At 41.0% G+C, this 25935-nt stretch overlaps 2 protein-coding genes across 2 annotated transcripts in view; one reads left to right on the top strand and one right to left on the bottom strand.

Moving 5' to 3' along the window:
• WDR41 (WD repeat domain 41) overlaps positions 1-9442 on the top strand; it is a 42943-nt gene extending 33501 nt beyond the window's left edge. Inside the window, exons 9-13 of the mRNA XM_039245573.1 lie at positions 2224-2408; positions 5032-5153; positions 5972-6060; positions 6944-7077; positions 9228-9442. Of these exons, the coding sequence (XP_039101504.1) occupies positions 2224-2408; positions 5032-5153; positions 5972-6060; positions 6944-7077; positions 9228-9380 (683 nt within the window). The 3' untranslated portion in view covers positions 9381-9442. The remainder of the gene's footprint in view (positions 1-2223; positions 2409-5031; positions 5154-5971; positions 6061-6943; positions 7078-9227) is intronic.
• Positions 9443-11340: 1898 nt separating this feature from the next.
• PDE8B (phosphodiesterase 8B) overlaps positions 11341-25935 on the bottom strand; it is a 137090-nt gene continuing 122495 nt past the window's right edge. The window contains exons 17-22 of the mRNA XM_039245560.1: positions 20599-20816; positions 19084-19204; positions 15583-15750; positions 13586-13715; positions 12880-13005; positions 11341-11632 (exon numbers count right to left, since the gene is read on the bottom strand). Coding sequence (XP_039101491.1) covers positions 12896-13005; positions 13586-13715; positions 15583-15750; positions 19084-19204; positions 20599-20816 — 747 coding nt within the window. The 3' untranslated portion in view covers positions 11341-11632; positions 12880-12895. The remainder of the gene's footprint in view (positions 11633-12879; positions 13006-13585; positions 13716-15582; positions 15751-19083; positions 19205-20598; positions 20817-25935) is intronic.

The raw sequence follows: 25935 nt of genomic DNA, 5'->3' as shown, positions 1-25935 counted from the left end.
GGGTTGGGGCCCCATGTCGGGCTCTGTGCTGACAGCCAGCTCAGAGCCTGGAGTCTGTTTCAGATTCTGTGTCTCCCTCTCTCTCTGACCCTCCCTTGCCCACTCTCTCTCTCTCAGAAATAAAAAACATTAAAAAAAATTAATAACAGTGTTACTGTTTAATTTTGTAGATGTTTTATTCAGTTCCCAATTGGATGTTTAGATTATCTTCACACTTTTAATATTATGTATAATAGCCTTGTTACATATATTATGCGCTTTCCTCAGGATAAATTCCTAGAAGTGGAATTGTTGAATCAGTGGGTTTATACTTCTTTATAAAGGTTTTGATGCATATCACCAAATTTGAAAGGATTGTACCAATTTATACTGGGACATTAGTAGTACGGAAGTATGCTGATGCCCTGTGCTTTTGCTAGCATTGGGGATTTTCCTGTTTTTAATCTTTCCCAATTTTCAAGTTACTGATTTATTTTTTTGGTTTATTTTTGAGAGAGAACATGTACAAGCAAGCTGGGGAGGGGCAGAGAGACAGAGGGAGACCGAGGATCTGAAGGAGGCTCTGCGCTGTTAGTGCACAGAGCCAGTTGCAGGACTCAAACTCAGGAACTGTGGGATCACGACGGAAGCCAAATTTGGCCGCTTAACCAACTAGCCACCCAGATGCCCCTCTTACTGCTTTTAGATTTTTTTGATTATTAAGGGAATTGAACACCTTTTTACATGTTAACTGACCATTTGTATTTTTTGTTTTGCCTGTTTAGGTGTTTTGCCCAATTTCTGTGCTGGAGTATTTATCAAAATTTGGTTTCCAGGAACTCCTTATGTATATAATAAACCCATTTTGATATCTGATTTGCAAATTTTTTTCAGCCTTTTGTCATTTATTTTTTTCATTAAGCAGATATTTACGTGTGTATCTTTCCCCACCCTGCCTCCTTTAGAGCTTCTTAGCACTCCATGTTTATAAAAAGCATCTACGTTTATTTTTGCAATCCTTTAAGCACTTTTAATGTTTTAATGTATTTGAAACTTACTTTGGCATATGTAAAATAATAGAAAAATATATATTGGTCTCTGCCCCCAGTTCCTGGCAAAGAGCTCCTAAAACCTTTGTAATTTCCTAAGTTGTAAGATCTCAAGGAGCATCTTTTGTTCTAATATTTAGTCTAATATTTGCTGACACAAGAGCTCCTACCTTTCTTGGAATGTGACAAGGTGACAGTAGTGACTTCTGTAGTTCTAATGAGACCATTCTTTCTTGGTGGGCTTCTGAATGGGGGCTGGTCTCCAGAAGGACCAGCCATAATTAGAAACTTGGAATTTTTAGCCCACCCCTTATCTTCCAAAGAGAGGCTAGAAATGAAATAATTGATCATGTCTACATGATGAAGGCTGCATAAAAATCCCAACAGTATATACGGGGTTTGGAGAGCTTCCAGATTGCCCAGCATGTCGAGGTGCTGGAAGAGTGAGGGCATGGAAGCTCCACAGCCTTCCTCCACATACCCATCTGGGTGTTCATTCTGGTCTTTTCTTGTATTTTATGATAAACTGGTAAACAGCTGTTTTCCTGAGATCTGTGAGCTTCTCTAGCAAATTAATTGAACCCAAGGAGGGGATGTGAGAGCCTCTGACTTATAGCTGACAGGTAGAAGCACAGGTAACCACCTGGACTTGGAGTTGGCATCTGAAGTAAAGGGAGTCTTTTGGGACTGAGCCCTTAACCTGTGGGATCTGATGCTTCCTCCAGGTAAAGTGTCAGAAATGAATTAAGTTGTAGGACACTCAGCTGGTGTCACAGAATTGCTTAGTGTGGGACCCCCCTACTCCCCCCACATATACAACATCTGGTATCAGAAGCGTTGTAAGTATGGGAGTAAAAGAGAGACATAGGAGAAGGGTCTATTTTCTAAACAGTACATGATCCAAGATAAGGTTCTTTTGTTTCTGTTCCTCAAACAGTTAACCAAATATTCCAGCATGAGGCATTTCTTTCCTCACTGAATTGAAATGCTGTTATGACACACTAAATAAGTAAACGTGAGTCTGTTTCTCGTCTTGCTGTTCTGGTTATATTGATCTTTCTGTTTGGCTTGTCTAGGTACCTCACTATTCTAAATATTGTGGCTTTATGGACCATTACTACTAGGCAGTCTATTTCTTTTTTACTTTAGCTTATGTAAAATGATCACTAATGAGACACATGTGAACTCTGCCTAGATTTGAGTTTTGTAACTGGCTCCCATGTTGGAGAAATGATCATCTGGAATATTCTGGACTGGACAGTGCAGGCCCGTGAATGCAACTTCTGGGACCCATCTCCACAGCTGGACACTCAGCAAGAAATAAAACTCTGTCAAAAACCGAATGACATTTCTATTCATCACTTCACATGGGATGAAGAGGTAAAACAAAAAAAAAAATTGAGAAAATAATCTCTAAACTTACCTTTTTTAAAATAAACCCAGTTTCTCATTTTTTAAAGTTTAGTTTAGAGAGAGAGAAAGAGTGGGGCAGACAGAGAGAATCTTCAGCAGGCTCTGTGCTGTCAGAGCAGAGCCTGATGTGGGGACTGAACTCATGAATCATGACATAATAACCTGAGTAGGAATTTTTTTTTTTTTTTTAATATTTTATTTCTAGGAGAGAGAGAGACAGCGTGAGCAGGGGAGGGTCAGAGAGAGAGGGAGACACAGACTGAAACAGGCTCCAGGCTCTGAGCTGGCAGTCAGCACAGAGCCCGACGCGGGGCTCGAACCCACGGAACCGTGAGATCATGACCTAAGCGAAAGTCGGACGCTCAACCCACTAAGCCACCCAGGCGCCCCCTGAGTAGGAATTTTTTAAACTTAATCTCATGATGGATATAAAAAGGTTTCATTTCCCATGTTCAAGTTGGGCTTTAAAGTGTTCTGATATTTTTCGGGGTGCCTGGTAGCTTAGTCGATTAAGTGTCTAACTTCAGCTCAGGCCATAATTTCAGGATTGGTGAGTTTGAGCCTCAGTTAGGCCATGTCCGGTGCTGTGCTGACAGCTCAGAACCAGGAGCCTACTTTGGATTCTGTCTCCCTTTCTCTTTGCCCCTCTCCCACTCATGCTCTGTCTCTGTCTTTGAAAAATAAATAAACGTTAAAAAAAAAGTTCTGATATTTTTCAAAGATTGCAGAAGTTGCATTAAAAAAGCATTTTAATCTTAGCTTCTGTCTGTGAGGCAAGGAAGTGATTACAAATCCACAAATTTAAAAACTGTTGAAATTTTTGGTTGGATTAAATAAGAGGTATGGCCCTAAAATTTATGTTTTTTATTTGATACCTTTTTTGCTTGTAAAAATTAGTATTAGAAGTTTTTTTGTATTCTTTTTATTCTCTCAAATTTTGATGGATGTGTATTAACTGCTATAAATGGTGGATAAAGCATTACTCAGCTTTTCCTGGTATATCTTCTTTTATAGGGGGTTTGTTTTTTCTATAAGGGGACATTAATTATTGGTGATAGGTGATTGATCGAGTGACTCTCTTGAGTAATAGCTGCCCAAGAGCTCCTTAATTCTCCGGCTGTATTTATAATTTCCTTTGTGCTCTTTGGTACATCACTTAAACGGCACAGATTTCCTGGTTTGTGGAACTTTGGGGTTTCTGTGCATTTGAATTGCTACCCATAAGGCTCTAGATTTTAGCACAGTTGGCCAGTTTTCATTAATGCTCCTGACACTGGCCCTCAGTTTGCCTTGCTAAATACAGAGTACTGATCCCAAGAATCAAGGGGATCTTTCCACAGACAGACTCTGGTAAGCCTTGAGGGCATGTTGTGGTCTAGATACTATAGGTCTGAGTCGGGTTTGAAAGCTGCATGAGAAGAATTTTTTGGTAAAAACACAAAGGCTAGATTTTAGGGATTTTTGAAAGGTCTCCCTCACTGGGGTACCTATTGCAGAAGAAAAGGATTCTCATGCAAGTGCTACCAAAAGTCTAGTGATGTGCAAAATAATTTCAGAAGCTAGGTGGTGTGCTGTGAGTCGAAGGCAAGGGATTGGAGTAACATGACCTTGATTCCAATATCAGCTCTATATCTTAACTTCCTGGGTGACTTTAATTTTCTTTTAAAATTTCAACTTGTTTCTCTGGCAGATGGCATTAGTACTTGCTTTCTCTACCTGAATGAGATGTTAGGCTATAAGAAGATAAGTATTGGTAAACGTACTTTCCAAAGATTAAAGTTATTTTAGTAAAAAGGTATTTCTAGGGGCGCCTGGGTGGCTTAGTCGGTTAAGCGACCGACTTTCGCTTAGGTCATGATCTCGCGGTTCGTGGGTTCGAGCCCCGCATCGGGCTCTGTGCTGGCTGCCAGCTCAGAGCCTGGAGCCTGTTTCAGTTTTTTTTTTTCCTCTCTCTCTGACCCTCCCCTGCTCACGCTCTCTCTCTCTCTCTCTCTCTCCTAGAAATAAATTAAAAAATATATATATATTTTTAAAAAAAGGTATTTCTAATAGTACATTTGGAAAAATGTTTTTTGTGAATCCTTCAGAGAATCATTCTTAAGATGATAGTGCCCCTATAGCATATGATTTTTTTGTGTCCTTTATAGGTCTCTTGCATTCTTAAGATGTGGAGTGTGGGTATTTTGCTAACATTTTCCAGGCAAAAGAAGCTAAGTAATTTTCCTAACGATACAGTGTTAGCTGAATGAAAACCTGGGTTGTGCCTCAGCAGCTTCCGCTGTACCGCCAGCCTGCAGCCAGAGTTCTTGCCTCTGTCATATTTCTGTGAGGGAAGGAGGTGATGCTAAGGGGTGTAATATACAGAACTTCCTCTTTATTAGTGGTTGTGTCCTACCTTCTAAATGCTTTGAGCTTGCCTTTGTGCTACGATGTTTTTGGACTTCAGGGGGCAGTACAGTAACCTAGACTAAAAGCGAGGAATAGGGAAGGGAACAGTGGCTTTCTGAGGTCATAGCAGGGCTGGAAGTCTGTTGTGCCACGTAGTGGTAAGGACTAATTTTATGCCCATTTCTGAACTTTCCCCCATCAGAATGTATTTGCTGCAGTTGGAAGAGGCTTATATGTGTATAACCTTCAAATGAAGCGTGTGATTGCTTGCCAGAAAACTGCCCACGACTCCAGTGTCCTGCACATTGCCAAACTTCCAAACAGGTACATGTTCCCATCTGTTCTACAACGAATGAAATAAACTTACACTTCCCAGGCCACCACGGTAATTTCATAAGTGGCAGTTATTTGGCTCCATGGTTTGACCTGTTAGATTCTTTTGGAAATGGAGAAATTTCATGGCTGTCTCTAACAAGAGAGTTTGTGGCAAGGTGTTAAAAAATTTACAAGAAGTAGGGTTCAGATGAATTACGTTGAATTTTATTATAAGAAGAGATAAATTTAAAATTTGGTATTTACTTAAAAAGACAAAAGACTTTGGGCACTATGTGCTCATTTTTCTTCTGGTATTTTCCATATACCCATTTTATTGTTGCAGTTGTTGATGGCCAGAAAGAAATGGTCATCTCCTTTTTATGAGGGGCTAAGCGAGGGGTTTCCTGTCAGGGTAAATTTGGTTTCTGAGTTTTCAGGGATGAAATGGTAGGAGGGGAATACTATTTTCTCTGCAGGATTCTTTGAGAGCCACCCTAGGAAGAGATATAGTGACAAGAGGGAAAGGAACTGTTCAGGATATTGTGCAAGTGTAATTAATTCATACTGTTTTCCTGAAAACATTTTTGAAAATGGGATGATATATTTATCACATTTGAGCCAGTGGGACAGTATCACATGTGCCCTTCCCGAAGGGTGGCTTTACTTTGCATTGTAAAGCCATGTGAAATAGTGATTTTTGTCAACTCCTGCCACGAGCTGAAGAGAAACAGTTAAGGGCTCCGCTGATTTCTTTTCACTTTAAATTTAGCATTGGCCCTTCTTGTGCCCTCTCTTTTTTTCACTGATTTTTTTTTTTTTCCTGACAGGCAGTTAATCTCATGCTCGGAAGATGGCAGTGTACGCATTTGGGAGTTAAGAGAAAAACAGCAGCTTGCAGCTGAACCTGCGCCAACAGGTGTGTCTGTTCTCCTATGAAAGGCAGTTAAGTGCAGCCACAGGAATAATATACAGTGTGCTCCAAATAGGCATTTTGCATGAAGCATATGCTAATTGGGATCTCAGATTCACATCTTAATGTTGCTTTAATGGAGAACTGCTTGTTTATTTCAGTTCAAGTCAGCTAGTATTTTACTGTTTTAAGGGAGGCTCTTAGTTTTTGGTAATCTGAACGAATGGCCCATTGAAGTAATTATTCACTTTTTATTGTCTATCATAATGCTTGATACACAAATGGGATTTATACCATCCGTTATCATATTATATAAAGTGTTCTTTCAGCCTAGAAGCATTAACATTGAACTTAATTTGTGGAAAAACACACTTTGGTATTTATATCATAATCTCCTGAGCTCTTGACCTGCAGGTGTTTGGTTTGAAAAACAAAATCCTGGTTTATTAGCATCCTTTGCATAGGAAATCAGATGCTAGTACCTCTGGAATTTCTTCTGGTCATCTGAACATAGGAGCTTGTTTTTGGACACACATGTTGCTTTTCATCTACCCTTTGTTGATAGATCTGAGTTGTGATCTTTTTTGTGTGTGTGTCTGTCACTGGCATTCAGGCCTTTTACTGCTCTCCTCTTTTATTCCCAGTGCCTTTTTGCCATGTTAATACACCTTCAGTAGGTGAGGAGGGGCAATAAAAGAGATGAGCAACAAACCTGGTAGTTAAGATGAAAGGAAGTAACATATTAAAAAGAACTATAGCTTAGTGTCTGGTACATCCCCTTAGCCCTTGACTAAAGTCATGTACAGAATATCTTTGCATTTAAATTTTCAGTTTTCTCTGATCTTTTGAGTAGAGAATGCTGTAATTATTGAAATGATTGTTCTTCTAGGTTTTTTTAACATGTGGGGATTTGGAAGAGTAAACAAACAAGCCAGCCAACCTGTTAAAAAGCAACAGGAAAATGCCACTACGTATTCATTGGAGCTTATTGGAGATTTGATTGGACACTCCTCATCTGTGGAGGTATTATTTTTAATAGGCATATAAAGGTTTAGGGAGTTCCGGCTTTGACGTCTCACTGCTGTTCATTCAGTTGGTATCATAAAGACTTGTAATTTTTTCTGTAGGTTTTTGCTGAATCTAAACATCCATAGGTTATAATACGTGGAACTAAGGTTTCCCTTTAGAGATATGATGTGAGGAAGCAAGAAATGTGTTACTTCTGGGCTTAATCACCATTGTTTATGAGATGGGAGACAGCTGACAATGTGACAATGTAAATAATTTTGAATACATATGCATAACAGTGATAGAGGGTAGTGGACAGTTGGGGTTATATATTTAAAGTCTTACAGAATGGAATTCCAGGGGTCTTTTTCAAATTCAAGAGCAGAATGCTGTTTGTAATTACTTTTGAAGGATTCTATTTTGTTAGCTTCGTAAGACCCAGGGTCTTGGTTATCACTGTGCATATATGAAAATATTAGTTGAGAATTATAAGAGGTATACAGTTCCAACTTGGGGAAATTCAAATACATTAATACTTTACTATATGCACCATTGCGTATAATGAAAGGAATAAGATCGGTTGAGATGATTGGAACTGATAAGAGTAGAAGCAGAGCCCTCAGGATTGAATTTCTTAGAATTGTTTTTCCCTGTTTCATTGCCGAGGAGGAACGGATTACTTTTCATTTGAAAGTACATATATGCTTCGTATTCATTTCTTCTATTTTAGGTGGTATACTAGACCCTGGAGTTTACAAAGAAACATTACCCTCTTGGATCTCCTACTTGAGTAGAGAGGAAGGTTATAGATCTAGTAAGTTGTTACCGACAGACCAGATGATGGGAGACAGTGAGTACTCAGGAATTAGGAGGAAATGGTTAGTGGAAGATAGATAGCGGACTTGACCTGTACCTTGAAGGTTAGGGAGGATTAAGTGACTGTAAGTTCCCTGATGTTGGGTATCCTGTCTTGTTTATCTTTGCTTTTTCCTCAAACAGGTAGTCCAGTTGTTTTCATTTTTTTTCTGCTTTTTAACTTTGCTTAGGTGGTGACAGTGTAGTTGGGGAGTGAGGACAGAAGTGCAAGGAGCAGACTGGCTGGGCTGGAGCAGACGTTTCCTGTGAATAGACCCCAGTAGGAGGTTAAACCTGAGAAAGTAGTATTGGGTCAGATTATGACTGTCCTTGTATGTAAGTCAGCTGAAGAATTTGGACTTATTTTTTAAAATAGTAGGTACCCATTAAAGGTTTTTAAATGGTGGAGGAAACCTTCCAAGTGGCACGTTTGTTTGCTATAATGTAGACCTGAGGAATTTTCTGGATTCTCTGAAATTTTGGCTCTCTTTTAGGTGCTACTTTGTAAATTTCCTCATTCCTTTTACATTTTCATCCTTACTCCCGAGCCTTCTAACTTCTTCCATCTCCTGTAGTATTTGCCCCTCTTACACAGCATCAGCTTTGAAAACTCTCTTCCTCTTGTTAATTTTCTATTTCTATCCTTCATTTCACTCTTGGCTTTGAGGAGCTCTGCTCTATTATACATTGGTGTTCATGCTGCCTGACCGTCCCTTTACTTGGGAAGTTTTATGTTTTTGAAGCTTGACAATTTTAGTGGTTACTGATCTATGTTCCCTTTCTCTGTGGCAAATCATAGTGTGAACTACATTTTTTAGTGCCTGATTACATGGTCTTTGTTTTAACTGTGATTTCGTTTTTACAACTGAACCAGAACCTTCTTCATGGTCGTACCATCCTATATGCTGGGTTCCCTAAGTAAATCCTTATGGACTGATTGGAGAGCTGAAGCCAGTTTTTATCTCATAGAATTTGGAATTCAGACATTTTCTGGTAGCCATTTGTGCATAAATAAAGGATGAAGCAGTTCTGGCTGGACTTGTGACATAAAACCAATACTTGAAGAATTAGATTATGGTAAAATTGAGAAGATTCATTGGGAATTCATGTATTTTCCAAAAAAAAAAAATATTAAAATACAAGGCATTAGTCACATAGAAATAGCCATTTTACACAATTTCTCATGAAAAATGAAGAGTTTTTATATTCAGATCCAAAGAAATCTCCAAGGTACATATTTTATAAGCCATGTTAGTCTAGTATTAGCCTCACCTCTTCTTTTTAATCAGCAGCTTTAAATTTCTTTACAGATGTTTCTGTACTTTGAAGATCATGGACTAGTGACGTGCTCTGCTGATCATCTCATTATTTTGTGGAAAAATGGAGAAAGAGAATCTGGGTTGCGCAGTTTAAAGTTATTTCAAAAATTAGAGGAGAATGGTGACTTATATCTCGCTGTCTAGGTGAAGGAATATGGGATACTTGTGCATGAACCTTGAAGATGAAATATAGGGTAATACTCAAATTTGTGTTGTATTATTTATTTTTTAGTAATCTCCATACCCAGTGTGGGGCCTGAACACAAAACCCCGAGATCAAGAGTCATAATGCTCTACTGACTAAGCCCGCTCGGTGCCCCTGTAATGCATTTTTTTTTTTGGTCACTCCATAAAGTTCTATTTGAAACTTTTTTTTGGTGGTAGGTCTGCAAACCAGCAGTAAGTTGCTTCTCAGGTATTAGAAAGTTCACCAAATAATATACTGCAAGTAAGTTTAACTTTTCTGGTAGCACTAACCTGAAACCACTGAAGAAATGGGTTGAATTTTCAGAATGTATGCAGATCAGAGCACAAATGTTGACTGATACCATAAGCATCTGTATAGAACAATTTTAATTAGGTTTAAAATTCTATACCAGAAATTGTATGAGCTGAACAAAAGTCCTCAGAACCTCTCGCTCCCTTTATGTAGTATAATTTTGTTGCCTCTACATTCTTACCACCAAAAAATTTGAAATACCTGCCTTTGTTGTCAGAATGAATATGGTAACTATAATGAAAATCCACTGAAGAATGGGTAGGATGTAGTACATCTTGAATTTAAACCCTGAAATCTCCAGAAAACTGTTCTTCCATGTAGGAAATGGAGACTGCACTTTGTGCTGGTACTGAAGTGGGGAGTCCTGGGCTTGAGCTTCTTAATTTGAACCTACACCCTGTGAGGAGGAGGAACTAGAACTGCAAAATTGTGGCATTCATGAGAAGGTTTGGTTTTCCTAAGGGCCTGTTAGGTTAAGAATCCGTGTGATAAATCTACCTTTTCTCCTACAAATTCCCAGGTCTTTGTTGGTGGTGCCAAATAATTTGTTTATGCCTTTTATGTTTTGTTTGAAAAGACTCCTCAGTTCAGTGGAAATCTTATCAGGGTGTGTATAAGGTGCATGCCAAGGATGACAGCTAGGTCAGTAAAGGCTTCTGTCCCAAGTCAGAGACCTTACGTAAGCCTGAAGTGCTTGGTTCATCTTCCTCACACACACACACCACCCCTGCCCCCCGGCCTTAAAATACTTTTCTCTCTTTGGGTACCAAAGAATAAAAAAAGTGGGTGACCCTTCCGCTTCCTTTTTGCTGACTCACACCCTCAGTGGCATCACTATAAACTGTTGTTTTTATCAGTTTTACCTTTGACCGTTGCTTCCCCAACCATCCACAGACGGAAAGACCTCAAGTCATCTATGCCAGACCGATGCCCTAATGTTAGGAATGAGGAAAAGGAGACCCAGTCAGGTTAGGCCTTGCAATTAGCCCTCCTCCCAATATCATTGAGTGGCTTTAAAAGCAGAAATCAAAGAGGACTGGAATGAGATAGGTTTATAGGACTACCATTTATGTAAAGGCTTATTCTTATGTAAAGGCCAGTCCTGACTTGGACAGCACGTGAATTTTATAAAATAAAATTGGAAGTAAAGAATGACCTTATAACTAGCTTCTTTCTAGTTAAGTAGTGGTGGTACTAAGGGACTTCTACCTGACTATATGGAGGAATGCCCTATTTGGTTAGCAATTCAGAAGATTACAGTGCTATAGAGCATAGCTATGTTAATGCTTTGGTTCCTGGCAGTTTTAGAGGATTTAACATTTAAGTTCCTATGAAATTAATTTATTATAAGGAGTAAGCTGTAACATTCCTATAGAAAATGTCAGACATCTGATAAATGTTACTTACCAAATGGAAGTGAAAGCAACATGGTGAGGAAAAGATTGTCCTTGCCTCAAGCAAGCTTCTGAAGCCTAGGTAAATTATAATGGGATTTTGACATCCTAAACTGTCTGGAAATAAAGTGTATGATTCATGAAATAAAGGACACTAAAGCGAAATTCTGAAATAAAAGTTTAGGCCAAAGAGATGAAATAAAAACAGCTGTTGGGGACGAAAAACGGATGTGGGAATTTAGTTACAAGTACTTCACAAAAACATTTTCATCACATTTACATAATGCAGCATTACAACACAAAGCAGGCTGCTGTCCTGACCAAGCACATTTGCTTATCATCTAACAAAAATAATTTAGATACATTTCTTTGCGTGGGACTGTCATTCATTTTTTGGTACAAAACATAGAAAAAAACATTGGCACGTTATGTAGTGATGTCAGTTTCTTCTTCCCATATTCTAGTTTCCAGTGTTCTGCATCCCAATTCAGTCCTGTTTATACCTGTTAAAAATGCAGCATGGAGTACAGAGGATTTGAAAGGAAAATGAAGCTATTTTGTTTATGGAGTTTCTAATATTTACAATATATAGAGAAGAGGTGGTTGGTATAAGAGAAAGGAAAATCTCAAGTCTGACTTTATGGAGATCACAGAAAGTTTTCAAAAGAGCTGTATAAAAATATGCACTTGTGCTTTAGAAGCTTTTAGCATACAATTAATAGCTTAAAATAGTATTTACTGCTTCCCCTTATGTCTGTTTTCTGATATATTTACACATCTTGCAGTCTTTTCTGTTTTACATCATTAAAGCAAAATGACAAGGTCTCAAATATAGATTAAAAACATCTGAACCTTGAAACTTCCCCGTCCCTCCCCTAATAGATTATGTATATAGATGGTACACTGCATAACATACTCCATGGACTTGTACCCAGGAAATTCAGATTGCTTTAATAAAAATTTTAAACCGCAAATGTATATAAATTTTCTTTAAAAAAGCTTATCCAAGGGCTTTCAGATTTAATGGCTTTTATATAATACTCCCTATGCTGCCTTGTGACTGCCTCTGTAAACCAGAAAAAAAGGGAAGCTCGTGGATTCCCCCCAAACAAAGTGTCAGATGCTTCCCCACCATGAATGGCTCACTGTTTGTTAAGGTAAATTGCTCTTATAGGAAAGAGGGCTACACAGGCTGCTTCTACCAATCTACAGAAGGCACTCACCAGGCCAAGGCTGTGGTCTACCTTGGGTGTCACACCCTTGATCAAAAGAACTGCTTAGCCACAGAGGCCGTGAAGCAAACTAGTTTATCAGTAATTTGGTCCTAGTTGTTTTGCTCATTTTATAAATAGTATTTTTTCCTTAGGTGTTTTTATGAATCCTTCAGACTGGTGCTCTGAAACTAAACAGTGATGTTGACTTTTATGGTAAGAGATGACCTGAACACTAGGTAAGCTGTGTCGTCCAGGAAGATGGGCTCACAGGCACCAAGTTTTTGCTGCTTGTGTCCTGCTAGTTATAGTAATGAGCTCCATGGTTTGATGAGGACACTGTCACTAAGTGTTGAAAAGAAAATATATTTTTCTTAACATAACTTTCTAAAAATGCAATTTGGGGGCTTCTGAATGATTCAAAGTCAAATATTAAACACGAGCCCCTTAACCTACATCTGTCCTTTTCAGTATAAAGGAAAGCCTCTTATTTACACACTACTGTGATTCACAGTGCCCTTCGCAGATCAAGAGGTCACCTTCTCTCTCTTGGGTTTAGCTGTCAGATGGAAGCCTCAGACTTTTGCACTTTAGGTCATCTAATGTCTTCCAGTGTTTGTAGTTATCAGCCAAATGTTGCATCAGGGCTGGCAGATGGGCGAAGGCTGCAAGGACATCAAAAGAATCACAAGTTAGTTGCCAGAACACTTATAAGGCTGGCGCTCTATGAGACAAACGGAGGCCCAGTATTGGAAGAGAGGCACCCCAGGTCACGCCTTATACTACACATGAACATGCAGGCATGAAAAGGGTAAGTTGTTAAACAGTAGTTTCTGAAACACAAACAGGTCCTCTTAGTTAAAAATGGAAGAGCCATTTTTAGCTGGCTGTAAATGTAGAAGTCTACTCTGAATCACAGATTCTTTCGGTATTCTTCCTGGAGTTTCCTCCAGTGACAGGATAAAACTGCTGTAAGCTTTGGAAACCCATGCTCTCAAGAAGTAAAGACTTAGGGATCCAGTTATCAAACATCCATGGAGTTTTCTGTACTCAGGGGTTCTCTGTAAGGTGCTGGGGATGCACAGTGTGCATGTGCTTGTCATCATACCTGGCGACAAACAGCTGACAGCTAACTTAAGAGAAACATTTCACATACACCTTCAGGCCCAGCCTATGTCCTTAGAGGTTATCGTCATAAAGTAGAACAGAATATTCTCTTGGGGTGTCAAAACACCACTCTCTTACCATCCCAAGCATCAAACATGTCTGTTATGAAGTAGTCAATGAAAGAGATTTGGGACTTGGGGATGCTGCAGGTATTCCGGTCAAACACTGGCATCACCACAGGGAGCCCCTGTCTTTTCTCTTCATCAGTCTGCAAGACATAAGCACATACACAGGGCTAGGACACATGAGGAGCTGGCACAGGAGCATCTAGTTTCTAGAACAACTCTGAAGCACTGATCTCAGGGTTCTTAACCCCTTTCTTGAGACCGATTTCCAAAGCAATACCAGTAATACTAAGTACTAACTAAGTAGTACTTAATAATCCTAACTGGTATTTACACTGAGGGTGCACTGGGTAAAACTGCTTGTGCCGTAGCACAAGCTAAGCAGTAAGAATTACTAATCTTAAAGTTTAACCTTTGAGTATATATCCTTTTAAAATTCTATGTTTTGACAAAATGGAAAGTTCACATGAAGTCCTTATGCTGCATACCAAGGTGTAATGGTTGTCCTGAGGAAAAACATTTATGCAGTTGAGCTGACCTAGCCTTTTTTCTTTTTTCACGGAACACGGTTTTCACTTGACAGAATGACAAACTATGTTCAGATATGGGTAGTGGTCATGCAGCTCTCTCAGGGAGTATGTAAATCCGAGTAATTTGCACATCAGTGTGTGTAATGTGTGTGTATAAAGACATAATGTTCTAGGCTGAATAGTAAGATCCACATTTCCTGACAGTGTTGAACAAGAGGCCAGATGATGATCAGAGGCCCATTTCTAACTTCTGATTTTTAGGTCACAGTGCTTGTAAATGTCAGTACATTCCTTTTTGGGAAAAGGACACCTAAACAGGGAGCTTCCATTCAAGAACTCAGAAGTGCTCCTTTTCCATTATCGAATCACATACTTAGAGAATATTAGGAGTAGGATTTCAGGTCTCTGGATCCTGGGAAGCCCATTAATGGCCTCCTGCCAGCTTTGGGCTCAGCTTGCTCGTTTCAGATTAATTGATGAGCTATCTTTAAAATAGCCACTGTTCCTTAAGGAGTAATTTGGGATTTTTAACCCCTGTTTCTTGCAAACTGAACTGCCTATCCTCCTTTTCTTCAGTGCAGGGACTCTTCCTAGCCTTGAAAGCTGCAGTTAACTTACTGGGTACTTAGCTAGTCATTCCTGCTGACAGCCCTTCTAGACATTATCAGCTATCCTTTATCCTGCCTTAGTGGTATATCCAAGCCATATAGGCCCCTCCACCCCCGAAACGCATTACTTGTAGCTCTTTGTGTGTTTCCCTTTCTGTGACACATACATACCTCAGTCCTTAGAGCCTCTTCTCTGGAAGTAGGCCTGTATTTTGAATGGCATCTTGTGGTCTACTAATTTCTGGATCTTTTCCCCCCTTTAACTCCTCTTCACAATGGCAAAGTGAACTGCACATTGCTGCTTTTCTTAAATAAAATTCTATTTTTCTTCCTAATTTTGTACATGATTTTTTCTCTCCCAGAAAGTCCTTTCCTATTTTCATAATTATAAATCTTTTCTAAACAAAAACACAACTCTAATAATTTCCCCCAAAAGCTCCTTTTTTTAAGAAAATCTAGAAAACAAGCTTTCTTCACTCTAATAGCACTTAGCATCTCCCCTACTGTATTCTGAGCTGCGCCCAAAGCAGGAGTGTGTCTTCTTCCTATCTGCATCCCCACATGCCCACTGGAGAGAATAACCTAGTAAACGAATGTACAATAGCCCAGTTTTGGAGGGAGTTTAGGATCTAACAATTTGATGATGAAAAGATGAAAAGGTTCAGTTTACCCTTTTCCCCTATAATGACTCTGGTTACTATCTAGCCACATCAGTCATCCTGAGAGAACCAGAAGTCTACTCTGGGCCAGGGTGAGCCATTTCTTACCAGAGAGGATTCATTTACTGATACTCAACTAGAAAACCTCCAGAGTTGCATGACCCAGAGCCATTTCTAGAAGAGAAGTGGAGCTTCCCTAGAGAGGTAGTGTACCTGTGCAAAATACTCCTCAGAGATCCTTCCGGCCCATTCGATGCACAGGTCCAGAGGGCGGCATGGGTTGGCGACATCAGCACACTTGATCATCATACGCTTGATCAGGATTTGGTTTTCAGGAAAGTTTTTCCCAGTAGGGTTGCATTCACAGTCGCTGCCCTCAGTCTGGAGAAGAGATGGTCAGATCATGGTTAGGAAGACAATGAGATCATAGTGACCAGACTCTAGAGGATTATCACCCAGGCACCTTTGGACATGACTAGGACAGAGCGTGAGTGAGGGAGGGGGAGAGAGAAAGGGGGGGAACATGGAATCCGAAGCAAGCTCCAGGCTCCACAGTGTCTGCACAGAGCCCGACATGGGGCTTGAACTCACAAACCATGAGATCATGTCCTGAGCCAAATTTGGATGCTTAACTGACTGAGCCACCCAGATGCCGCAAAAAACCAGAGTTTAAAACATCACAGTGCCTATCACCGCTCATCCACTCCCTCGCTTCCATCTTCTTCCCCAAAGGTAACTGCTACGGGGAGGGTTTTGTTTCATATTAGTAGTTTAGTATGTAGTTTTAAAGGTGAGCTTTTCTCCCCAATTTTATCAGGACATGTGTAAAAGCAACTTTCAGGTTTAAAAAAAATATATTAAAGATGGGAAATAACACATACATCTGACCCTTCAATCAATTTCTCATTTACTTCTATTTCTTTTTTTTTTTTTAATGTTTTATTTATTTCTGAGAAAGCGACAGACACACAGTATGAGCAGGGAGGGTCAGAGAAAGAGGGAGACACAGAATCTGAAGACAGGCTCCAGGCTCTGAGCTAGCTGTCAGCACAGAGCCCTATGCGGAGCTCAAACCCATGAATTGTGAGATCATGACCTGAGCTGAAGTCGAATGCTCAACGGACTGAGCTGCCCAGGCGCCCCCATTTACTTCTATTTCTTATGCCTGCCAGCTCCTTCTGTCCCACCCCTTCCCACTTTGTTTCTCTTAAGCCATTGGTCCACTAATTTTTCCTGGCTGCTATTCTGAATGGTAGAGAGTCATGACCCATATAGATTTTGGGGGACATGAGGAGAAGAAAGTACCAGGGCAGGGTTGGGTGTGTTTAGTCATGTTTAAAAAGACTGGTCATACATGAAAAGATGCTCCATATGACTCATCATAAGGGAAATGCAAATCAAAACCACAGTGAGAAACCACCTCACACCTGTCAGCATGGTTAAAATTAACCACACAAGAAACAAGTGTTGGTGATAATGCAGAGAAAAGAAAACCCTCTTGCATGGTTGATGGGAATGCAAACTCGAGCAGCCACTGGGGAAAATAGTATGAAGGTTGCTCTGAAATTTAAAAATAGAACTACCCTATGATTCAGCAATGGCACTATTAGGTATTTACCCAAAGGATACAAAAACACAGATTCAAAGGGGAACATGCACCCCGACTTTTATAGCAGTGCTACCAACAACAGCCCAACTATGGAGAGAGCTCACACATCCATAGATTGATCAATAAAGTGCCTGTGTGGGCACACACACAAAACCTATACACAGACAATGGAATATTACTCAGCCAGCAAAAAGAATGAAATTTTGTCATTTGCAATGACATGGGTGGAGCTAGAGTATGATGCTAAGCAAAATCAGCCAGAAAAAGATAAAATACCATATTTCACTCATGTGGAATCTAGGACACAAAGGTGATGAACATGAGAGAGAGGGAATAAAAAGAGAGAGAGGAAAACAAGCCATTAGAAACTATTAAAGATAGAAAACTGAGTTGATGGAGGGTGGCGGGGTGGAAGACGGGCTTAGATGGGTGATGGGTTTCATTAAGGAGGGCACTTGTTATGATGAGCACTGGATGTTGTATGTAAGTGATGAACCACTGAATTCTACTCCCAAACCCAGTGTTTCACTGTAAACTAGAATTTAAATAAAATTTTGTAAGAAAAAAAGGAAGACTGGTTGTATAGTAGATGTGTACCGAGTGATATACTCGGTCCTGAACCGAGTGGCCAGATCTAGGAGCAGGCTTACATAAATGCAATAATAGGCCAATTATACAAAACCTGGAAGATTGCTATTCTCTGCTTTCAAAGACCTCATCAGATTGTGTGAAAACTTAACTAGATCTCCAGACCTCTGCCAAGGTGAAAGACAGCGTAACATTTAGGAGTTTTTGTTGTTTTGAGATCAGACCTATTTATTAAACCATCAATGGACTTCTCAAGGTAGTTGTTTTCATTACTTATTACTGGGAAGTTACTGCTTGCCCCAGGTAATATGGAAAATAATAATAAACCTCAAATAGTGTGGGGAGCTTATTTTGATGGGTGGCTTTCCTCAACTCTAAATTCCATTGATTCTGTATAGTTTTTCCCTCCTGAATCCCTAGATCCTTACCCCGTAAGTCCTCTGTGGAAAGAGAAGGCCCTGACATGATGCTGTGGAATTTCTGGAGGACGAGATGGGGTGGACCCTGTTCCTGCGTCTAGGCTGGTCATGTGATGGGTCCTACACAGAGTCTCCTTACTGATCATCAAGTTACTTTTAAGACAACCATTCATCATCCATCAACATATGCAATCTTCTCTCAACAGAATGAGCAAAAAAGCTTTTCTAACTTTACGGGGCTATGAACAGCTTCATGGTCCCAGAGTCCATTGATCTCACTTTAAACAATTGTGATGTGAACCTTCTGTGCGTGTTTCTAAAACTCAAGTTTATAGGGGCCTTAACGTGAGACTAAGTTATGTCAGTCAATTTTAAAAAGGAAAAATGACTTATGCTTTTGTTTTCAACTAGCACTCACAATCTCACTGTATATAATCTTTAAGTACTGGTATGCTTTTAATGCAAGTCAGCGGGAATATAGTTCTCTAAAACATCCACTTTTTCTTCTAATACTAAATTTCAGCTTCTATTTTTATTAAGTTTTTAATTTTAATTTCAGTATAGGTAACATACAGTGTTATATTAGTTTCAGGTGCACAGTATAGCGATTCAGCAATTTTAGACATTGCTCGAGCGCTCATCGTGCTTAGTGCCCTCTTATCCCCACCTATTTCACCCATCCCCTTGCGCACCTCCCCTCTGGTCCCCACCAGTTTGATCTCTATAGTTAAGAGTCTGTTTCTTGGCTTGTCTCTATTCTTTAAAACATCCACTTTTGAGGTCTCCAATGGCAGAGAATTAGAAAGGGCTGTGGATGCCCTAAAGTACCACCATTTATCCACGCTCCGCTGTCTGCAGTTCTTGCCTATCTCACTCTTGGGTCTGCCTCCTACTGTCACCACTGGCTTTATCTCAGGACCTTTCCTTCTAAGGAGGGCAGTTACTGTAGACACTGCGGCCAGTATTTTTAGCCCTTCTCTACCACCTCCAAGCAAATTACCATCTTGTGTTCAGGATGAAGACAAAGTGCATTGAGGCCAGTGCCGGCTCTAATGGAAATAACACTCTGATGTATCTTATTATAGGCGAAATGCTTACCTCAGCCGCCAGAGGCTTATTGATGCTGTTCACAAATTTGTTCACATGTTCAAAGTGTTTTGTCATCTCTGTTGCTAAAACCATGTCAATAATAGCCTGGCGCAGTGTTCGATAGTGGTTCCTAAAATAACCAGAAGACAAAGGGCCTTCTTCACATCATGTCCAGAATTAGAACTGTTCTACCATTTCACCATACTTCCCACCACATAGGAGGAAGCTGGGGGCACAGAGTTAAGAAATGAGTACAGATCATAAAGTTTACCTGCCCATCTTCCCATTATGCTAGGACTTGTTGACACCATTCCATTTTCCCCAGTGAGGCTGACTCTTCCTTGTATATGGTGTGTGTGTGTGTGTGTGTGTGTGTGAACTATCACATAGTAGGCACTTTATAAAGTAAGGTTTTCTTCTAACTTTCCTTGGTAACATATAAATAGGGAAGTGGAAGGAAATGACACGTTCCTTCCCTAGAAGACTGGCACGGCAACCTGATGAGCTGTCCTTGCATTTGGTGCAGACACAGTGATCTGTATTACAGAGAATTGTCATTACTACTTTAGATGATGGTAGTGAAATAATGTTTTCCCATTAATAAGTAATTCTCTAAATTACAAGTTATAATGCATGGAGCAACAAACCTACCAAAACATTACTCTCCAGTTCCTATCATCTTTTTCTGACTTCCAGGAGCCAGAAGGGGGAGCTGAATAAAATCGGCTCTTGGATAAATTCTTTTAGTCAAAATTTTAAAAAACAATCCTTGATACTGATGAAGCTTAAGTTGAAAGAATAATTGGCTTCTGTGTGTTCTCAGGTTTCTGGAAATCAAAGTGATGGGTTCATGTTGACCAGTGTTCCCCGAGGCCCAAGGGAGCCCTGTGCTCTGTGTCCCCTGCCCTGCCCCAGAAGCCCACTTTCCAGTCTGGCTGCTGTCATGTGGCAAAGGGCCATCGCCTGACTGCAGCGCTATGCGAGCCAACAGGAACTGCTCCCCTCTCTTCACAGCTGGCCAGCTCTCACCAGCCGGGAGTACAACAGCCAGGGGAAACCTGTCCAACCCTCTGGGCTCTACCGACTCTGCTGGGACCTGCAGAACAACGCCATCTCTTCATGAGTTAGGATTTGAAGTGGCAAAAACTGAAATGGGAAGAGCCAAGGAAGGATGCATTTTCCTGGAGTTACACAAAAGGCAGGATGTCCCCCTGGGAAGGTAAAAATATCTGCTGTACTTATGAGTAAGACAAACAGGATTTTAACCTTTTTGCACAATGTGTAATACGTGTTCGTGAACTCCGTGAAGTGCAAATCAAATTCAGAAAGATGAAAGCAGTCCGAGAAGTACAGTTAAGGTTCTAAGGGCAAGATGATTATTTTACTGTCTGATACAATGGTCCAACTACTGTTAATTCTCCTTTTCCTTACCCTAAGAAGCTAAATACTTGGAGAAGTTACCTAAGACTGAATTTCCCACTTCTGCTTCACAGACCTGAGCACAGGAGCCCCAGCACAACACACCTGTCAATGTTCTTAAAAATGTTGCATTTGCTGTCCTTGACGGTGAGCTGGAAGGCCAGGGCGGTGTGGTGACTCTCCAAGACAGCGGTGTCATTATAGAGCACAGCAAGTTCACTGCCCGCTTTGCACAGGAATGAGTTGGTCCTGCCCGGGTGATCCACGTCGTGGACTGTGGCAGCAATCAGTGCTGCCACCTCATCCAGCTGATCGAGGCTTCCCTGGGGTCATGGGGAGGCAAGGTTGAACATTATCCACTGAACGTCAGGGACCTACACGTCTCTCAGGGGGAAGTGGCCAGGGAGTTGGGATTATCAGAACATTCTCTTAGTCCGATGAGCCTTCTCTGACTTCCTGGAAGTTGAGAGGCTGCCTAGGATACATCACATCACCTGGCTGTTCTGTGGATTATCTGGAGGGAAATGGAAATCTGAGTTGTCGTATGTAACAGATATATTATAATGGACGCCTTAATTCTTTCCCCAGAATCTATTCACTCCAGTCCTTTGCAGGAAGAAGCCAAACAGGCCTTTTCAAATGTCTGCCCTGTGGTATTGCTGTGACTCTTTTCCATGTGTGCAGAGAGCAGAGAGTGGCCTATAATCACAAGTGTTACGTATTTTATTTGCTTACTTACACAAAGATCGAGAGAGTGGCAGTAATGGCACAATTAGAACCAAACTCTTCACGCAAAGGTAAAGAGAAGTCAAGCCAATCAGTACAAGAGAATCAAGGATAAGAAAAAGAATTTTCCCATGAAAACTGAGGCTAAAGTGGCTTTTGCACTTAAGAACAAAATTCAGCTGTAGACGAGCAGGTGGCAAAGGCCAAAAGGGAGACCCTCTTTGTAAAAGCCCTTGTTATGTAATTTAAGAACACAAACCAGAGCATAAGGGCATAAAATGTTTTCTCAGATCACAGCTTTAGGAAGAAGTTATTAAATGGGCTACTATTATATAAGAGATACTGTGCTTCAGGAATTCATTCAGTAATCCTTTATTACACACTTACTGGGTTCTAGCTATGATTCAGAATGCTGGCACTACAACGATGAACTACACTGGCATGGTCTGTGCACTAATGGAAATGATAATTTATTGGGGAAGGCACAAGTCTCTCTCTCTCTCTCTCTCTCACACACACACACACACACACACACGTAACTGAGGGAAACAAAAGCAAAAAAAGAGCTATTGGGACCTCATTAAAATAAAAAGCTTCTGCATAGTGAAGAAAACAATCAGCAAAACTAAAAGGTTCTTCAACAGAATGGGAGAAGATATTTGCAAACGACATATCAGATATAGTATCCAAAATATATAAAGAACTTACCAAACTCCACACCCAAAAAAGAAATAATCCAGTGAAGAAATGGGCAGAAGACATGAATAGACACTTCTCCTACGACATCCAGATGGCCAACAGACACATGAAAAAAAGCTCAACATCACTCATCATCAGCGAAATACAAATCAAAACCACAATCTGCTACCACCTCGCACCTGTCAGAAAGGCTAACATTAACAACTCAGGCAACAATAGATGTTGGCGAGGATGTAGAGAAAGAGGATCTCTTTTGTATTTCTTGTGGGAATGAAAACTGGTGCAGCCACTCTGGAAAACAGTATGGAGGTTCTTCAAAAAATTAAAAATAGAGCTACCCTACAAACCCAGTAATTGCACTAGTAGGTATTTATCCAAGGGATACAGGTGTGCTCTTTCAAAGGGACACATGCACCCCAATGTTCATAGCAGCACTATCAACAATAGCCAAAGTATGGAAAGAGCCCAAATGTCCATCTATGGGTGAATGGATAAAGAAGACGTGGTATATATACACAACGGAGTATTACTCGGCAATCAAAAAGAATGAAATCTTGCCTTTTACAACTATGTCGATGGCACTAGAGGGTATCATGCTAAGCGACATTAGTCAGAGAAAGACAACTATCATATGACTTTACTCACATGAGGACTTTAAGACACAGAACAGATGAACATAAGGGAAGGGAAGCAAAAATAATATAAAAACGGGGAGGAGGACAAAACAGAAGAGACTTAAATATTGAGAACAAACAGAGGGCTACTGGAGGGTTTGTGTGTGGGGGGGGGGGGCAGGGATGGGCTTAATGGGTAAGAGGCATTCAGGAATCTCCTCCTGAAATCATTGTGCACTATATGCAAACTAACTTGGATGTAATTTAAAAAAATAAAACAAGCTCTTTAAAAATGCCAATAAATAAATAAATAAATAAATAAATAAATAAATAAATAAAATAAAAGTGACTGACTGTGAGGAGTGCTAAGGCAAGTACAGATGCCTGGAGAGTGTAACCACAAGGCCTGATCCGGTTTAAGGCAGTGCTGTTGGTTCAACTTTCTGTGGTGATGGTGTCTGTGCTGTCCATAGAGTAAACCGTGGTCACATGGAGCTACTAGCCACCCGAAATGTGACCAAAGCAACCGAAAACTGAATTGTTTCATTTTATTTAACTGTTGTTAGATGGAAACTAGCCACACCTGGCTAATGGCCACCTTATTGGGCAACACAGGTGGGGGGCAGGGATGGCTCCTCTAATGCTTCAGCATAGAAGCCTGAAGGATAAGCAGAAATTAGCCAGGCAAAAAATGACGAGAATTTCAGGCAGAAATCACCTATCTGATGCTCCTGAGGTGAAACCAAAAAGTGGTTTATTCAGGAAACTTAAAGAGCATCATTGTGGCTGCAGGGTAGTGAGTGAGGGGACAAGTGGTCCCCAAGAAGAGGCTGTCCCTAACAGGTAAGGGAGCAGTGAGTCTGAAGCTCAGCCCTCAAGGTTTCCTTGAAAGCTGTTCCTACCAGAAGATAGCTATTTCCATTCCCAACCCTGACCTCCTGGAGTAGGTGGGGGATTCCTCGCTTGGCCCCAGTCAGTGAATAGGTTTCCTGAGCAAGGATAGCACTTGATGCTGTTCCTTTCAGCTCTTCTCAGAGACTGATTCTTTAATGCCCAGAGCAAGCAGAAAAGCTGGCCCCATTTTGCTTCTGGTCAGGGAGGGGCAGTCAGGACCCAAAGCTGCCCCAATGGGGCTCTCCTCTGATTCTACCTGTGCAGGGAGGACCCATGGGACCCAAACTTTGGGCCTGCAGCCAGTGGTCCTGGAGTATGTTCAACCTTGTTGGGAGCCTGAAGCCAAGTCATTTTTAGTTTTTTCAAGAAAATAGACCCAAGTAACTGGAGTAGCCACACAAGAGGCATCAGATAAGACATGCATTTTCTTCCAGCTTACACAGATTTAAACCGGGGGCTAGTTTTAGTGGGAGGCAGGAGAAGGCTGGGCCCACCCACCAGCAGATGGGAGAAGCAAGGCCCTTCCTACTATGGGAGTAGGGACCATCTGTGGAAGAAAACTTCCTCACCAAACCCACAAGAGGAGAAATTTCAGATCTTTGGAAATGCAGAGAGTTCTGCATCACTTTTTCCTTCTTTAACCAGTGGCAGGAGATCTGGATCACGCCAAGGCAAACTGGCCAGAATGTGGCCTTTTTAGATCAGCCTTTCCAACAGTTCCTTCCAGAGGACAGCCACTGAACAACAGAGCGCTGGCTACTCTGCTCTCCCCAGCTGCAGTGGTTCCTGGGAACTGGGAAAAGTAGGGACAAGACAGTGCCTGTGACAAACCCAAGGGGAACGTCAGCTCTGGGCTGGGTGAGGGTGTGGAGCTATATGCCACAGTGATATTAAGAATTTTAGTCTCAGGGGCGCCTGGGTGGCTTAGTCGGTTAAGCGTCCGACTTTCGCTTAGGTCATGATCTCGCGGTTCGTGGGTTTGAGCCCCGCATCAGGCTCTGTGCTGACTGCCAGCTCAGAGCCTGGAGCCTGTTTCAGTCTGTGACTCCCTCTCTCTCTGACCCTCCCCTGCTCACGCTATCTCTCTCTCTTTCTCTCCTAGAAATAAATAAAACATTAAAAAAAAAAGAATTTTAGTCTCAGCATAAAGAAATCAGGGTGACAGATGGGTATTTGGTAAAAACACATTTTCCTGACTTTTCCCGTCAGCGGCAGCAGCTCTGGCAGAAGAGGCCTCAGGAGTAAATCCTGCTGAAAGTGCCTCATAGTGGACTAACCAGCGGTCTTGGGCTGCTGACTAAACCTCAGAGCTCAGGGGCCCCTTCCACCCACTTCTCCAAGATTCCTTGCAGTTCTACATTTTCTGATTCTCTGATAAGACTGTCAGAAAATGTCTTTTGAAGTTTAAGTAATTACAGTCTCAGCCTTTTTTCTATTGCTATTTGAGAAATCAATCAGATCTTGAATGTGCCAGCAGAACTCATAATCTAAAGAAAAATTCTTAGGAAAGGGAGAGCATGGGAGATGATAAAGTGACCAAGAGTCCCCTGACTTGTCAAGCATTTAATGTGTACTTTTCTAGAGTCATTCTGCTTAAGGGAGGGTCATCTCTTAACTGCAGAGTGCAGTGGCTGTCATCACTTTGGTCTTGGCCTTAATGCTTTACATCCTGCCCTCAAATTGGCAGTGCACAGGCTCCGCTGTCTAGGGTTTCACGCAGCGTAAAAGGGAGGAAGGCAGAATCTGGAAGTATCTTAGCTCCTCAAAGAAAGGTGCTATGCCAACATAGCCTGAGGTCACCTTTTTGAAAAGGAGGTGATAAAAATCTTCAAAAGCATTATTCTTAGACTGCCTTCTTTACTTTGTTGATGATCAAAGTGAATACGGACATCAGCTTTTGGCAAATTGAGAAGGAAATGACCTCTTTCCCTATTTTGGTGCCATTTCTGCTCCTGCTACCTGTCCCCCTATCACTCTTCTAAGTAGCCAGCGTCTTAAGACTAAGGAAATGATCTAATGTCAGGCCGCTGCAGACTGAGAGGAATTTCAGTATCTATAGAGCACTTCTCCCAGGGGCACCTACATTCTAAGCTTCAGTTTTAATTGTAGCAAAGGGATTACAAGCTTCAAGGCAAGTGATGGTAGCTGGGAAGGAGGGGAGATGGAGATCTCTTGCCAGCTGAACAGGGCGTGTATGTAGGGCTGTCCTATAAATCAGCACCTGTGATGTGGAACTCCTTCAGAATGATTATGCAAGTCATTAACGTAGGATATACACACTCACACCTACACAAAACACACACACATATACATATGTATATTAGTAGAATGCTGAATGTCTCATTACTGTCTGGATTATAATATACCAAAGGCCAAATTGTGTTCTAAAATGTAACCTCTAGACCCTAGTAACCATTTGCTGTAGTAACTCAGTCCTGTCCTCTAATCCAGTGTCACACCGGGGTCCCAGGGAATACTTGGAGAAAGGGTTCGTGAGTCAGCCAGGCAC

The sequence above is a fragment of the Hyaena hyaena genome, unplaced genomic scaffold (genome assembly GCF_003009895.1).
Source record: "Hyaena hyaena isolate Hyena2069 unplaced genomic scaffold, ASM300989v1 scaffold_260, whole genome shotgun sequence".
In the NCBI taxonomy this organism is placed as follows: Eukaryota; Metazoa; Chordata; class Mammalia; order Carnivora; family Hyaenidae; genus Hyaena; species Hyaena hyaena.
Note: the sequence above shows the minus strand (reverse complement) of the source record. Positions and strands in the feature narration are given on the sequence as shown.